The sequence below is a fragment of the Daphnia magna genome, linkage group LG3, assembly GCF_020631705.1.
Source record: "Daphnia magna isolate NIES linkage group LG3, ASM2063170v1.1, whole genome shotgun sequence".
NCBI lineage: Eukaryota > Metazoa > Arthropoda > Branchiopoda > Diplostraca > Daphniidae > Daphnia > Daphnia magna.
This window is the reverse complement of record NC_059184.1, coordinates 9,255,137-9,272,078: the sequence shown is the minus strand read 5'-3', so window position 1 is coordinate 9,272,078 and position 16,942 is coordinate 9,255,137. Positions and strand designations below refer to the sequence as shown.

The 16,942-nt window shown below is 40.3% G+C and overlaps 3 protein-coding genes across 5 annotated transcripts; 2 read left to right on the top strand and 1 right to left on the bottom strand.

Annotated features, from left to right (window-relative positions):
• Positions 1 to 1,582: 1,582 nt before the first annotated feature.
• Positions 1,583 to 2,483, bottom strand: LOC123470367. The gene is made up of 3 exons (XM_045170579.1): positions 2,250 to 2,483; positions 2,015 to 2,189; positions 1,583 to 1,951 (listed from the first exon to the last, which is right to left on the bottom strand). Exons 1-3 carry the CDS (start codon positions 2,448 to 2,450, stop codon positions 1,695 to 1,697), a joined length of 633 nt encoding a protein of 210 aa, XP_045026514.1. The 5' UTR covers positions 2,451 to 2,483; the 3' UTR covers positions 1,583 to 1,694.
• Positions 2,484 to 11,448: 8,965 nt separating this feature from the next.
• Positions 11,449 to 13,437, top strand: LOC123470638. Its single transcript, XM_045171180.1, is given in 3 exon segments — positions 11,449 to 11,832; positions 11,905 to 13,216; positions 13,219 to 13,437. Coding segments are annotated over 3 exon segments (1,782 nt in total). The 5' UTR covers positions 11,449 to 11,526; the 3' UTR covers positions 13,383 to 13,437.
• Positions 13,438 to 13,666: 229 nt separating this feature from the next.
• LOC116928546 lies at positions 13,667 to 16,942 on the top strand. 3 transcript variants are annotated; one of them, XM_045170767.1, is made up of 7 exons: positions 13,667 to 13,865; positions 13,946 to 14,108; positions 14,266 to 14,471; positions 14,543 to 15,053; positions 15,132 to 15,686; positions 15,748 to 16,096; positions 16,167 to 16,942. In XM_045170767.1, the coding sequence occupies exons 4-7, from the start codon at positions 14,606 to 14,608 to the stop codon at positions 16,621 to 16,623; spliced, it is 1,809 nt and encodes a 602-aa protein (XP_045026702.1). In that variant the 5' UTR covers positions 13,667 to 13,865; positions 13,946 to 14,108; positions 14,266 to 14,471; positions 14,543 to 14,605; the 3' UTR covers positions 16,624 to 16,942. The 3 variants fall into 3 exon arrangements, with proteins under 3 accessions (XP_045026702.1, XP_045026701.1, XP_045026703.1); XM_045170766.1 differs by having other exon boundaries at positions 13,946 to 14,471; XM_045170768.1 differs by having other exon boundaries at positions 13,946 to 14,471; positions 15,132 to 15,614; positions 16,167 to 16,941.

The window sequence follows — 16,942 nt, the reverse complement described above, 5'->3', positions numbered from 1 at the left end:
GGCTCTGTTCCCCACACAACTATATATGATTTTTCTGCTTACAAATTTCACAAGCCATGTTTTGAACGACGTGCGACGCATTTGTATGTCACCGCTAAGGCAGAACTGTGTCGCATGGTACTTTGAAAAATAAATATGATTTATTCCGCAAATGTTTCATTTTTAGAGTCTGGACTAAGCCCGATTTTGTTATGTATGTTTGCTTATCAGAGTTTTACAGATTTTTGCTGAAAGAAAAAAGTGTTGTAGGGGAGGGTTGGGCTAGTTAGTACAATTTTTTAAATTTCTTTAATTTTTCATATTTTGACACCCAAAAAAATGTAAAAGAAAGCTCAGATAACCAACTTTCTCGTGCTATTTTTTAATTTGATCTACGTTGAAGAATTCATATCAAAATCAACGTTCAAAAAGCTAAAAAAAATTTGCCTACATGCCTCACTAACGGGGTAAATTGGCAATGGTAGTGGGGTAAGTTGGCCCCATGTATTTCAAATGCGGATTCCAGTGAAATGTTGATGTTGTAAACAAACTAGAATAACATTAAAATAAACAAAAATCCTATAGAAATTTTAGAGTGGGAAATTCAGAAATAAGTTGTGATAACTTACATAAAGATTAATAGCCTTAAATGCAAAAATAAAAAATAATATACATAATTCAGGCAAACATTTCACAGGTGAACATCGTATTAAGTAAAACACCTAAAATGTGCCAAATTTTGGCCCCTAATGCATACCACTGTTCACCATAAGTCATATCTAGCAAAAATTCGACTTACAATACCCTGACATTTTGACAGGCCATGTACTATATCATATGCATGTATAATGCCTATGCCGAAATTCCCCATGTTGCAATGTATCAACTTGCCCCAACTCGGGGTTTATTCAAATAAAAATTTTTATTACTCCTTTATAATTGATTAACACAAATCCATTGTTACAGTTCAATAGAGGACACAATTTTCTATAAAACTAATTTTTTTTTTAAAATTATATGCATGCCAAGAAAAGGTGAAATTGATGAATACCAAGCACGCAACTATTGTGGATTTGACGCAAAAAATTTCGTTATTTTCTATTTCCTAAACTATTTGGGATAAATTTATAAAACTTTGCACAAATGTGCGCACAATAAACATCTTTGACTATGAATTATTTCAATAAAACCTCTTTCATACAATTCTTCTAAATTAGGAATTGCAAACTTGCCCTCCTGCCAACTAGCCCCACTCTCCCCTACCCGTGAAGAATTTTTGCGATCAACAATGCAGTTGAAAACCATTCAAATTGCAATTTTTTGTGGATGAATGCGTTTCTTAAGTGTTCATAAAAGCGATTAATGTGCGCCGAAAACGCTATCTTTACGCCAAATGGCCGTTTATGAGTTAGATATTGGTGCATTTTTTTCAAAGGATATATGCGTTCAAAAATGAATTTAAAATGCATTTAATCTGCGACTGTATTTTAAATGGAATTCATCTGGCCAGATTTTCAATTTACCATTTCCTTACCCAACCTTATATATTTAAATGAATAGAGAAAGCTGTTTTCTATTGAATAAGAATTGAGATAAACAAATATAAACAGAAAACCATTTGCTGAATTTATTTGTTAAGGAATGAAAACTAAACACGATGTCACTGCTTTAACGAAAAACATTAATTCAACATTCAGGCAAATAGCAATTTTAAATTAGGCTTGTGTGTCAGAATACACTTCCAGAGATTTTAGAATCTGATTCACTCGTGATTCAATTTCTGATATAGTCTGCACATCGACCCTTGGGCGTTCACCTTCGCCACCGACATCTTCGTCATTTGCTTCGGTGTCGGTATTCAGGTATTTCTGGTATTGAGCTGCGTGGAACCTACGCGCAGTTTGCACTGCTGTAATAATCTTGCTGATGTTTGTTTGCTTCTTATGAGTTTCCAAAATGGCCATGACCACAACTGCAAAAAAAAGGTTTTAGATTATTAATTGAATATATCTAAAATAAGTTATTTATCTACTACCTCCAAATACGGCGACGAAATTGGTTAAATGTCCAAATCCAGGACGTCGGTCTTGTCCTCGTTTTTTCCATTGGATTTTGTGGGGCAGTTGGGCAGAAAGAAGAGAGACAAAAAGTGATTTGCAAATCAGAAGTTCCGTTTTCAACAAACGTAACTTATCAATTTGGATTGCACACTAACGAAAAATTAAAAAATATTAAAAAGGATATAAAAAGGAATACCGACAAAAACTTACGAGGCTTACGCTGAGTTCCATATCCAATAGAGCAGTATTTAACGCTTCAATTTCCTCAAATTGATTAAGGGGCAACTTAACTTCCTTTTCTACTTTTTGAGTGAACCGTGTCAAGAATGTTTGCAGCACTTTTGAAATAAGTCGCTTTTGGGGGATCAAATCTCTAAGGAGAGCGTGTGTTACCATAGTCTGTCGCAACATTTCTTTTCTCCATTCAACTTTGTCAGTGAAACATCTTTTTCTACTACTACGGCCAGTGGGATTTGGTTGGCAACGGGAGACTCGGTTCTACAGGCAAAACGGTCGTTGCTTTCTCTTTACTGACCCTTGCTCCTTGTAAAGGTGGACTGTGACATGTGTTAGATCTGCTACTGGAACCAGGCTGCACTTGGGCTGGTGAGCTTCTTCCTTCAGTGGGGGTCCTGGTAATTGCTGGAATAGACACCATGGTTTCATTATTGAGACCCTGTGATGGTGATGAGCTGCTTGGATTTCGTTTGTTACTCCGAGTCGCGGCTGTTGACGTAATGGGTCTCTTTGCAACCGTCGGAAATCGAGTGCTACCAGATGTTTGTTTTCTCGAGCTTGATTTTTTAGAGATGTTGGGGGAACTAGTCACAAATGAGGCTGAGGAACGTGACTGTGATATATCCAGGATGCTATGATATGAATTGGCCTGATCTAAAAAGAATTATTAAGTCAATAAGCATTTTAATTAGTGTTGAAATATTTAATTAACAATTAGCAAAATTACCAGGGTCATCACGAAACAAATCTTGAGTTTCAAAATTGATTTGAGATTCCGAACTAGGCAACACCCCTGATGTTCCTGATGAAGCTAGACTTAAATTTATTTCATTGAGCTGTTGCTGGGCTTCTTCAAAAGACACTGTAATGACGTCACTCAGCGAAATAAGCTAGACGTCGGTGATTGATTTAACTGACTGTATTTGAGATGTGTCAAGTAATGGAGGGTCCTAAGTAGCGGGCATGCACTAGGCCTCAGTCGTGTAACTACTGTGTCGATTAGACAAAGGGTACTCTCAAGGGGAGGATGGGAGGCTGTCAAGTAGCCGACGGGCAATACAATGTTGCAATATCGCAAGTCATCACACGTCCCCTTTTTTTTTTTTTTTTTAGTTAAAGTGGGAACTTTCACTTGGTAAAATTGATTACATCAAGAGAAGAGATATGTATAGATGGAGACGATGATACATTAAATGAAAATGAAATAATTCTATTTGGTGTATCGCGTGGGACGTTTAGTCTGGCGTGTTGATCGTCTCGGCGTATCGTTTGTGATCCTCTTGGTTCTTCCTCGCTTCCGGCGGGTAGTTCCAGCTGTTTCATTTGATCCGGGTGGGTTTTCTTCCGGTGGAGTTGGGGCCGGCTGGATAGATGGCCCCGTAGGCGGGTTGCCTGGCATAACCGGCACTCTTTTTCGTAGCATTCGTCGATTTCGGCGAAAAAGACGACCGGCTGGTGTCTTAACGATATAATCCCTGTTTGGGCCGATCTCTACGACGATTGCTGTTGTTGCCCAGCATTTGGAGACGGGGTGTTGAACAATCACATGGTCTCCAATTCCAAAGGGCTGCAATGGGTGAGCTGTCCGGTTGTAGTGCTCGATTTGCACTTCTTTTGCTCTTCTCGCCCTTTTTTCTATGATGTCAGCTTTCAGCTGCCATTTAGGTGCAAAAGATCGGCGGTGTGCCGGTAAGGCGTCGCGCACTGGTCGGTTAAATACCATTTGGGCTGGCGATGCTGCACCTGAGCGAGGAGCGTTCCTGAAAAGTAGAATAGATTTTGCGAATTTGTTAGTGTCGAAGGAGCCATTTCTCCATGAGCCAGCGATGAGTTTTTTCATGCTCTTGATGGTCGCTTCGGCAAATCCGTTTGACTGGGGGTAGTGGGGCGCTGAATTTCCGATTGACACGCCCCAGTCTTTTGCAAAATTTTTGAATTCGACGGCATTAAATTGGGGCCCGTTATCACTCCAGAATTTGACGGGGGCCCCTGGACCACGAATAAAAAATTCACGCACTGCATCGACAACGCGACGGGCTGTCGTGTTTTTGTTCGGGAATGGGATGACGTCTGGCCAACCACTGTATTGGTCAGCAATGATGAGAAAATCACGTCCGTTCACTGTTGCGATGTCCGAGTGGAGTTGTTCGAATGGACGGGTCGCTGTTTCGTGCGGTTTTAATGGCTCACGTGGAAGCGACGGGAGTTTTTCGGTGCACGACGGGCATGTTTTGGCGGCGTTAGCGATGTCGATGTCCATTCCTGGCCAATACACGGATATTCTGGCGCGCTGCCTTAGCTTCGTGGCACCTTGGTGCATGTTGATTAGATCTTGGAGCAAGGGTTGACGGCATTCGGCTGGAATTACGACCCTGGCTCCTGCCACGATCATTCCGTCCGTCTCGTCTATTGCTAGCTGGGACCTAATATTCCAAAATGGACGGAGAGATAAAGATAAATTGCATTTATCATTTGGGAAACCGTTGATGATAGTCTCCCGCAACTCGATCATCTGCTTGTCCTTTTGGGCTGCCATTTTGATGCGTTCAAGCACGGGGTCCAGTACTGCCGCATCGGACCCGCTGATGGCGTTGATAAGGTTCAGTTTTGCGGAAAATGACGCTGCTCCCTCTGCTAATTCGTCTTTTTTGGATGCGGTGTCTACCGGCGCTCTCGATAATGCATCGGCTTCGATGTTTTCTTTCCCCGGCACCCATCGGGCTTTAAACTGGTAACGCTGCATCTTGAGTCGGAGACGGAGAATGCGCGGGTTGTCGATTTTGTCGAGGCTGTGGTCATTCAGGATCGGCACTAGCGGCTTGTGATCTGTGATGAGTTCGAACGTTGGTAAGCCCTCGATGAATTGACGACACTTCTGCATCGCCCATGCTGCTCCTAAGCACTCCAACTCGATCATTGCGTAGCGCGATTCAGTTTCTGATAAATACCTGGAGCCTGCTTGGACCATTCGCCAGTTCCCCTCGGCGTCTTTTTGCTTCAAGATAAAACCAAGGCCGAAAAGTCGAGATGCGTCGACGTGTAGGGCTGTCGGTCGATTCTGGTCGTAAAAGGCTAGGTCGTGCATTTCAGACAGAGCTTTTCTGGCATTCAGGAACGCGTCTTCATGCGTTGTCGTCCACTCCCACAATGTTCCTTTTTTCAGAAGGGGTGACAGCGGCTTCAGCGACTCGGCGACTTTGGTAGAAAAGTTGCCAACCTGTTGACATAAACCATGGAATGCTCTTACGTCTGTGATGTTTTTTGGCTGCGGGAACTCGCGGATTGCTTTAGTTAGATCCGGATTGGGCTGGAAACCTTGGGGACTCACAATGTAGCCCCCGAATCTCGCTGTTGGTTGGGCAAATACCATTTTTCCAACGTTGATTGCGATGTTGTGGTCGGCCGCTCGTTGAAAAAGATGGCGCACCAGCTCGATGTGCTCCTCGTAGGTGGCAGAAAAAACCATCACGTCTTCGACGATCCGGCGGCAATTTGGGATGTCGTCAAAGACTTCGGAGACGCGACGGCTGTAGTCGTCTCCTGCGTGAGTGATTCCGAACGGAAGGCGCCGATATTGATACCGGCCAAACGGGGTTGAAAATGTTGTCAAGGCTGCCGATTCTTCGTCCAGTTGCACTTGGTGATAACCTTTCAGGGCGTCGATTATTGTGAAAAAATTCATACCTGGTGGAATCGTTCGCACTGCTTGATAAGGTGTGGCCGTGTCGAATCTCGGCCGGATGATGTTGTGATTTAAGATTGTAAAATCCACACAAACTCTGATGCCGCCATCTTTCTTCGTGGCTAGCACCATCGGATGGACCCAAGCTGTTGGTTCCGTTACTCTTCGGATGATCTCCTGCTTTTCGAGGAGGTCCAGCTCCTGTTTTAGTCTTGGCATGAGAGGGACTGAGACGGGACGAGATCCGCGGATGGCAGCTGGAATCGCGCCTTCCTTGAGCTCGAAATGACATGCCGGGCCAGCCATGGGTCGACAGATTCCGTCAAAGATGTGGGGATGGACGGCCGTTAACCGGTTTAGGTCCTCCTTCTTCCTCTCTTCCGTCGGGTTGATTCCGACTGTAGCCATATGACGTTGAAAAGACTTGGAGCCAGGATCTTTTCGTGGCTCCTCCTGTTTGATCGCATTGATGCTCTCGTGAGGGTAACCAGCTGGTAACATTCCGAGTGCCTTTTGAGTCTTCTTAGATAGCACCGGTTGTTTCAGATCCTGTAGTACGTGAAAAGTGGTTTTGATTGATTTACTCTTTTTACCCGTTGGCCAACGGATTGTTGCTTCGAACGTTCCGATGCTGATAATGGGGCTTCCGGTAGCTGTAATGGCGTTGGTGCCCCTGGGCAAAAGATTGGTGTCTCGAATCTCGTCGTGATACATATCGGCCGGAATGGCGTCGATTTGTGCCCCTGTGTCTGGCAAAAATTGAATGATAAGTTCTTTCATACTGCCATTGGGTTGAATTTCTGCTTTAACGAGATCAGATTCTTCTATGCCTGCAACACGAGCTGGAGAATTAGGGTCGAGTGTGATGCATCCGGTTTGAGGCGGTTTTATGCTCTTCTTTGAGCTGCACACTCTTGCAAAATGACCAATTTTCGTGCACTTGCCGCATTCTTTTCCGTTTGCTGGGCATAGTTGACGTGAGTGGCGGGTTTCACTGCCACAGTTCCAGCATCCTTCCGATTGGTTAACATCTTTCGGCTGTTTACCGGACGGTCTGTCCTTCGCCGACTGATTAAATTTAGTGCTGGGTGGTTTTTGCGTTTTACCTTTCTTGTATGACGATTTGGCCATTGCTTGAATTGCTGCCGCGTCGCCAGTCTTCAGATTTGTTGCTTGTTGAGAAGCAGCCTCTGCTACACGTAGGATGTCGATGGCTTGGTCGAGCGTAAGGGTTGCACCTCTCTCGAGGAGTTTCCGTCGGGTTTCATCGTCGTAAACTCCATAGACTACTTGACCAAGTATGCGGGTGGGTTGACAATTTGCGCAGCAGTCGGTGGCGAATTCGCACTTGCGAGCTAGATCGCGGAGATCGCAAAGCCAATTGTCGGCAGCCTCGTTCGCTCGTTGTTTGCTTAAAGCAAATTGTTGGCGCCAGACATTTCGATTTCGTCCTGCATTACAGCGTTCGCGCAACTTCTGGATCACGACCTCGTGATCCCCCATCTGTGCATCGGTTAGCCCCATAGACATTACGGCCTGTAGAGTTTCCTTTGAGAGGCAAGAAAGTAAAATGTTAGTTTTGTAGGCTGGGCGCTCATCGTCTTCGAGTACAGAGTCGATGGTTGAAAGCGCAAGAAAAATTTTCCATTGTTGGTGCCAAAGCTCGAACGAATCCTTGTATTCGTCGAGATCAAATCTTGGAGGTGATCCATACGGTTTGAAAGCTTTTGGTGGCATTGCTGGCACGTGTGCAAATTTTTCTTCTTCTTCTTCTGGAGCCACGATGAATAGTCGGGATAAATCAAAAATATCTGCTGGTGATTTGCTGTCTTCGGTTTTTTGTTTCACCATGAATAATTAACTCGTTGATCGTAGATGGCGTTTGGACAAAATTGCTTAGACCACGAGTACAAAGAATGACAGCAACCAGAACAATTTTTGCGAGAAAAAATGGCAGACTAGTCACGTGGGGTCGTATTCTTGCTTCGACCCCTACAAAAAATGGTACACTAGTTTGATAATTAACTATACTTAACACGGTGGTGTAGAATAAGTAACCAACTGCGCCATGTAATGACGTCACTCAGCGAAATAAGCTAGACGTCGGTGATTGATTTAACTGACTGTATTTGAGATGTGTCAAGTAATGGAGGGTCCTAAGTAGCGGGCATGCACTAGGCCTCAGTCGTGTAACTACTGTGTCGATTAGACAAAGGGTACTCTCAAGGGGAGGATGGGAGGCTGTCAAGTAGCCGACGGGCAATACAATGTTGCAATATCGCAAGTCATCACAGACACTAAAAGATAAAGTTTTCAGAAAGAAAACACAATTTAAGCTCGAATTTAAGAACCAATGACACAAACAAAAACTCTTACCGGGACCGTTTTCAGTGATGATATCCATAATATCGTATTCCACAAATTGTTGTTCTGGATAGCGCCGTCGTTTGTAATTGATCAGACCCCAACTCCATGGTGGCATTCCCAGAACGGTGAAATCAGGTGGCGGGTAAAAGAAGAATTGGCAACGATTGTTCATCCAGTTCTCCGGGATCATGTAAAGCAGCTCAGTTGGATTGCCAAGATAGTCAGGCTGCTGACTTGAGACCACTTGAAACAGGAGGGGATAATTGATAGGACCAGGTTCCAAACCCGAGGAAGGATAAATCCCTTGGAATTCCCCTTTGTTGAAAGAGCTACCGTACTAAGAAACAAAGCAAAATGTAAGAAACGAAGAGACAAGGTCAGACACATAATAGCTTAAAATTGTTTGAATATAGGCAAGAAACACTAACAGGGCTATGTACAATTAAGCTTAAAAACCAGTTGCAGCACTAACTGATGTAACAAGTAAAACTTACCCTATGCAGAATTCTCGGCATAGGCATGTTTGTCTGTTGAGTTCACCAAAGCAAATGGCTTCAATCATGTGCTCTTAATTGCAATAAGACTTATACATCGCTTCAACAATCGATTATAAAGCGTAACAATGAAAGCGCCAATCATTATACAGGTCTATTCCCGCGAAATATATCGATCAAGGAATGTATAATGGATGGGATGTGATTAATCCCATCCCTCGCTTCGCTAAATGCTCATACATAATATACATTCAACATAACTTCTTTAAATGAACCGTTTTCTCTTTGTGTTAAACTGACATACTATTTAACACTTCTTGTTAAGCTAAAATTATCTGACTTAAAACTTCTGAACTTAGTAATTTTTCGTTTGTACTACAATTACTATACATAAAGGCCGTGGTGTTTTCTTCAAACTAAAATGAAAATTAAGGCCGGTTTTCACAAAAAATGGATTCCCCCCTAGAAACAATTTCAATTCTTTACCAAGAGTAGCATGTTGTGCTGCTCCAGGGTGGATCCGGGTTGAGTGGAAATCATTCCTCTGAATCGAGTGACGCTCCATGTCCGGACGTGGTTATACTCGCTACAAACGGAGACTAAGTATTTCTTCTAGCTTTAAAAAAATTACGCGGAAAATTCCACATCTACTATTCTATTTTGTGTACTAACTGACGCGGAATAGTAGATGTGGAATTTTCCGCGAATTTTTTTCAAGCTATTTATAGTGGCAGTGGCAACTGAAAAAGATCTGCTGCAGGTTTCGCAACATTTTTGCAGTTTTTATTTTTTTTTTATACTTAAACATTTTATTATTACGTTTTGTTTATTGAGCTATATACGGATATTGTTTTCACATATCAATCAGAATTTTTTTTATCGAAAATAATATCTTAAAGAACAATTAAAAGACTTTTAAAAAGTTAGTCCCATAAGAGCCCATATAAAAGTAGCCTACATAGTTACACACACTGCCAGCGTTGCCAATTTCAGCCATTCCAGTTTTCGTCCCATTCGCGCCCTCTCATGTGCGCCTACCATATACTCCTATACCTTGTCAACGCCAGAATAGGGATTGTTGATGTTTTTTCTTTTTCCAATTTTTCAAATATAGCTTCCAGTTCAGTAATCTGTAAAATAAATATTTACATATTAATACAGAAATACTTGACAAATTTATTCAAAGGCCGAAACAATAACCAGATACTTTGCTTTGGTATAAGGAAAGACAACGGGGATTTGCTACTTTCTTGTCATCACATGTGATGAATATGCACATTCTTGTCACGAAATTCTAAAAGCACTTGGATTTGGTTCAATAGCTACTTGTTCGATATCAATAATTTTTATATTTTCTGAACTAATCATTCAATTACATTGAAAATTCTTCTTCACTTTTCTAAACTTGACAATTTTTCTTATGGACTACAAATGTAAAGGCCGTGTTGTTTACATCAAGCATAATATAAAACCAACGGCCAGTTTTCCATTTCCATCTACCAGAACCATCTAGCGCAGAAAAAACAAAGCTTAAATAAGAGTATCCTCCTTTTAAAAATGATTTATTACTAGTAAATCGCTGATCAATTCAAACTGTAAGTAAAGTATGACGATTCGCTCCGTAACCATGTTTTCTATACAGTGACATCAACAAAACCTGAATATCTCCGGACATTAAAACACGTATAAAAGATAATAAACGACCATCGATTTTCGACGTTCCCCCTATATCTCTGAGAGGAACAACGCCATCTTTATTTGTGTTACACAGATTACGGCTGTGTTCAATAGCTATGCCTCCCAAAAGTGCACCTGTTGCCTTGCAACAAATAATAACAAATAGCGAAGCAGAAAGTGTTCTAACATCAAGTGGCTATTACAAGTGTCTCAGGAATAGAAAACGGACACTTGATCAACTTCAACCTCAATACGCTTCTCGGCTACGCTATAAAGCTGCAAAAATACTTGAGGGTTGGTGCCAGGATGGGGTACCCAGCAATGATATTTGGGGATACCTACAGAATTCAACAGATTTAATATCAAAATTTAGTTTAAAGCCACTGCCACTGAACCATCCAGCCATTGAATCCGAAGTGCTCGATCATGAACTGGTATAGATACTTTCTAAATAACGTGAACAAATTCAAGGGCTAATCCGTAAATGTTTACAGATAGATGATGAGGAAGCCAATAATTTGCACCAAAATGACGTCCACGATATTGCCTGTGATACATAAACATCTTATAACTTTAATTTAAAGGGTAAAAAAAATTGCTTTAAAACCCAATCCGTGACTCAATGAGGCCAAATTTTGGGGTTTTAGGGGGTCTCATTTTTTGGGAAATCGCAACTAAGCATCGTATTCTTCAAAAATTTCACCATTTTTTTTTTAATCTTTCGGAAAATTCAATGAAACAAACTACGATTTCTAGCTAGTATAGTTTGTTGTGATGGGCCTTCATTCTCCCGGCCACCTAGCGGAGAAAAAACACAGCATGTTGTTAAAGGGCAAAGTGTTGTCTTTGGGTTGTTGTATCATTCAATATAACTAAGTAATTAATCTCTCAGTCACGGATTGGGTATTATAAAATGAAGTTTACAAATGAAACATCTTCTTTTGCAGAAAATGAAGACTTGCGTCATTCAATTTCTTTTATAAAGTTACTACGGCATTGGGCTGCTTTTACTAGTAAAAAACAAAGCGACATGACGTACCTATTAACTTTGCTAAAGTTGTACGAGCCTAACCCGACCTACGCATTACTACCTAGCACGGGAAAGGAATTGATGAAGATTGACGGCAACGACTGGCCTACTTCGAGAAATAAGCAATTGAAAAACAAACTGCCTCCAGCCATTTCAATTGATAGTGGAAAATATGTCCACTTTGGTGTAGAGAATGCCATAAATGGTATCTCTGTGGGACTGATTAATCGAGCCACAGATCTTGTGAAGTTCTTCGACGTCTATCAGAAAAATTCAAATCTGTTATCAAAAAGCATGCGTGCAAGAGTAAGAAAATTTACTGCAATCTTTGATGTTTCAGCCTAGCCTAAATGATAAAACTATAATTTTTCTAATTAGATTGAAGCCCTTGACACAACATTTCAAATTGAGCAGGCAAAACTGGTCCTACGAGGTGAATTTACTACACGCGAAGCTGAAATAAATGTGCCTCATTACGAAATGGATATGAATATTGATGAAGCGAAGCTGAATGAGGACAAACAAGCTGCTACTATTACTCCTATACTAGGGAAGCTAGTTTCTATCAAATCCTCAGCTTCAAGCGATGAAGGTACCAAAATCCTGTTAGACACCTCCGTTTTTGTGATTGGGTTTTATGTGGGCGTTGGGAAACCGGCCGACATCAACAGTTTTCTTAGCAATCTCATTAGTGAATTAATTCTCTTGTCACCGACTCACTTAAAAGATCCTACTGATGTTAGTCCCTTTAAAGAAATTAATTGTCGTATGGTAACTTGCTTTATTATTGATCCGATGCACACTGTAATTGAGGGAGCTTTTGGGCGTCGACTCGAGGGTTTTGTGTTTGTGTCGGGGGAGGGTAAACTTAGCACCACTAAAATTGCTGAAGCCGATAAAAGAATTAAGTTCTTTCACGCGTGTCGCCCAGAAGAATTTGACAGATATATTGGAAAGCTTTCAACTTGCAAAAGTTATAAAGCCCACGTGAAGCGCAACATAGTCTATTATCTGTTGTATCCACTATTTAAGGGGATTCTTGAAGATCACGATCTTCAGCATATAATGCTTTTACAATATGGAATGTTACTTTTGAGTCCTTTCGATAAAAATCCAGTATCTCAGTCAAATTTGTTGGAAGCTAAAAAAGTTTTTGAACAATACTCTGTTGGGCTTACGGAACTTGGCATACCTTGTCGGTTTGTAAGCCATCAAGTGACTCACGTGTGGGAGGACGTTAAAAAATATAAATGCGGAACTGAGACCATCAGCGCTTTCCCGTTTGAAAGTTTTCAACGATTTTTTCGCAACTGTTTGCGTAGTGGTAATCGCCAGGCCGAACAAATTCGAAATAGGTGTATTGAAAAAAACAAATACCAACTCCCTACTACGGAATGTGGAACAATACTAACCAATCAAATGCAACTCGCCATTGCAAATAAAAAATTTAATGTAAATTCCAGATTTCCCCTTGCTTTTTTACGAAAAGGAGAGCGATGGCCTAAAAGACTTGTATTTGCTGATTTCGTCCTGACTAATCTTTTCCCTAATAATGTGATTCTTTCAAACGATGAAATGGTCTACGTCTGCATTGATATTGTTGTTAATCAAGGCGATGTATGTATCAAAGCCAAAAAATTTTTTACCCTTCGGAATGCATTCATAACACCGTATGTCTCTTCTAAATTTCATACATTTCTGGGGGGAAATTAAGTGACGAGACTTTTGAATTGCGTCCATCTCAAATCTTTGCCAAAATGATGGCCCTTCCTATAAATCCCTTTCCCCCAATATCGTTTGATAATGAAGAACTTGAGTGGTACTTAGTCCCCCTTTTGCATTCATTAAAAAAGTAATGTGAATTTCATTTTTGTGAATGTATAATGCCAAGAAATAGAATTTTGCTTTCCAATTTCATAAAACAAGAATTGTGAATTTGTTTTTAAAAAGCCGATATTGTAAACTCTATGCATTTTCTATTAACTGATGGTCTATGACCTGTCGTCTGCCAGGTTTGTCGTCTGCCAGGTTTGTCGTCTGCTAGGCTTTTCGTCTGCTATTTCTGTGGACAATTTTGGTGTATCCGCTTGGAGCGCTGACTATCACGGCTGAACTTCTACAGGTTGAGCCATCTCCTTATCTCTGGTTCATCACAAGTGAAATGTGAAAGTGAAACTGCGAAGTACGGAGCACATAAATAAAATATTCTCTAGTTTTTCGTTTGAATCAAATTTACAGTTGAAAATGCCAAATGCCAAAAGTGGTCTCAAGAAGTATTGTTGTTTCACACACAAAAGATCAAGAAGGAAAACCTCTCCAATCCTATCACTGTTTGTTTGGTTAGTTTACATTAATTTTACGTAGTTTCCATGGAGCTAGCATCTTTCTAGTATTCATTAAAAATCAATTTTTTGTTTAGATTCCCTGTTAGATAAATTGCCACTGAGAAAAAGGAATGGCTCTTGTGTCATTATTGGTTCCAATTTCCAAACAGGTGAACAAAACAAACTGTGGTTCTGATGAGATGGTTTACATTAGATGTGAAGAAGTCATTGAAAACAGCATAAATGATTTTGTAGCAAGTAAGTTAATTGTTAAACTGTTAAATCGAGTAGGGGAGACTGGAGTAAGCCGGGACGGTTTTCGTTTTCCCCCTATATCTCCCAAACTAATCATTAAATTAATTTATTATTTTGTTTTTATGTATTCCATACGGTAACGAAACCCCCATATTTTAAGCAATTTATCTTCAAATTCCAAGTCAAAGGAGCAAAAAATGTGGTATGAGCAGCAGGTGTTGACCTACTTCGAATTTCCCAAAACTCTAAAGGAAAAAAAGAGAAGAAATCCCAGAAAACAAAAATATACAAGGAAAATGTTTAAAATGTTGCAAGAAGTATTCTGGCCGACCATTCTCAACAAGCAACTGGCAACGGCACCTTAAAGTTAGTTGCATTTCCCTTTTGTATAAGATAACCACATTGTAATGAATAATTTTTTATTTTTATTTATTCAGACACACCCACTTGTATACCAGGAGTACATTCAAAAGTTAAAAGATGCTCAAAAAGTTAAGAACATGGAATTGAATTCAAAGTCATCGTCCAGCAATGCAGCTCTCAGAGAAAAAAGATCAAAACTTCACCAAGCAAAACTGAATTATGCCGTGGTTCAACCTATTTCAAAAAAGGAGCAGAGTGCTGTTGATCAGCTAATTTTGGACTATATTATCAATGAGGCAAGGCCACTTGAAACAGTAGAATCTCTCTCATTTCGAGCACTGGTTAACGGCTTGAACCCCCGAGCGAATGTCTTGTGTGTTAAAAAGCTAAGGAAACTGATCGAAAGTGAAAGGGAGGCCAGTCATGGAAAACTACTCCAGACTCTAGCCACAGTGAAACATGTTTGTCTCGCAGTTGACATGTGGAGTACTCTTAAGCGTAGCTTCATGGGGGTTACTTGTCACTGGATTGAAGAAGAAACCTACAAGCGGAGATCAGCTGCTCTTGCATGCAAGAGGTTTAAAGGTTGGTTTCGATTTGTGTTATCAATTATCAGAATGTAATACTAAATCAGTTAAAATTTTATTGTATCGGTGCTTTCAGGGCGACAAACATCCGATGCAATTGCCAAGATGATTCAAGAGGTGATGAAAAACTTCAATCTTACGGATAAAGTAAAATTTATCGTGACCGACAACGGTGCGAACATTTGCAAGGCCGTGAAAACTTTACAAGAAGAACAAAAAAAGTCAGAACAACAAAAAAGGTTGAATGCTTCTTTAGTAAAAGAATCAGATGGAGAGGTTAACATTATTAGTGACGAAGAATCTGACAGTGAAGATCTTGATTTTGTTGACATCGAACTGGAAATAGAAAATAATGGAATCATATCAATTGGTGATATGTTGGATCATCTTATTGTTGAATGCGTTGATGATGGCGGTAATACTACCCTTTATAACTCGGCCCATCTCCCAGAACACATCCGCTGCGCCTCCCATCTTTTAAATTTACTGGCGTCGGCCGATTTCGATAAGGTTTTACTTACCAATTGTATATTTCAAGAGAAGTACAACCGCGCCATTGGTAAGTTAACAAAGTTGTGGAATAAATACAACCGAAGTACTTTAGCATCTGATAAAGTTCATTCAATTTTCGGTAAAAGCTATTTGAAATGTTTTGAATTGACTTATCTAACACATTTTCTTTTACATTTAAGGTTGTCAGATAAAAACACCTTGTGAAACGAGATGGAACTCCAAATTTGATGCAGTAGAGGACGTTCTATCAAAGGATCAAGATGAGCTAGATGAAGTAATGTCAAGCCTCCAATTAGAGATCCTGGATGACACAGACCGAATTCTATTAAATGAATTCCTGTTGGTCATGAAGCCAATTGCCGTCTACCTCGACATTCTACAAGGAGAAAAGAATAATTTCCTCGGCTGCGTTCTGCCTTGTGTTTTAAAAATCAAACAGGAAATTCAAACTATTACTAGCCAAAACATGCAACCTAATGGTTTTGGGGCTTTCATCCGGAGAGGAATTCTGGCTCATATCGAAAATAGGTTTCTCATTTCCTCTAAAATATATTATATATATTGCTTATCTAATAAATATTTATTGTCAATGCAATAGATTTGGCACCTGGTTTCAAGACGAAAAGTTCATGATTGCCACTAGTGTCCATCCTAAGTTCAAACTAGACTGGATAACAGATGAAATAGAAATGAGATCTCACAGGAAGTTAGTAGCTCGTAAGATTGCGCTTCTTCAGGAAAAGGAAATCAGCGATGAAATGTCAGCATCTATTCGTGATCGTGACCCTCTAGATTTCCCTTCAAAGAATACCGCCACCCTTGACGAACTTGAGTTGTTTTTCATTGATAAAGAAAAAGATTTGGCTATGCTTGACAAATATTCAAAAGTTAAACGCTTGTTCTTAGAGTATAATACAGCACTACCATCAAGTGCGTCTGTCGAGAGGTTGTTCAGTGCAGGGCCACTTGTTCTCACTGCCCGACGCAACCGTCTTGCAGATAGAATTTTTGAGACCTTGTTGCTGCTTAAGGTTAATTTTAATAACGAAAACTAAACTTCCGATTTATTTTTCGTAATACTGAATAACTTATGCCCCAGCTGTCTGTTATAACCAAGATTGAATGTTGCCGCTGCTGCAACCTTACACGTTTAAATAAACTAGACCATTACAACTTATTCATTCTTTGTATTGAGATTTTTTTTATTCAAATTGTGAACAGAATCAAAAATTTTGATTCTGATTCTTGATTTTTTTTTTATTCTTGATTCTGAATCAAACATCACTGAATGATTGTGATTTTTGATTCTTTGATTCTTTGATTGATTGATTCTATTCAGGTTTGATTCCGTTCACATTTATGATCGATTCGGCA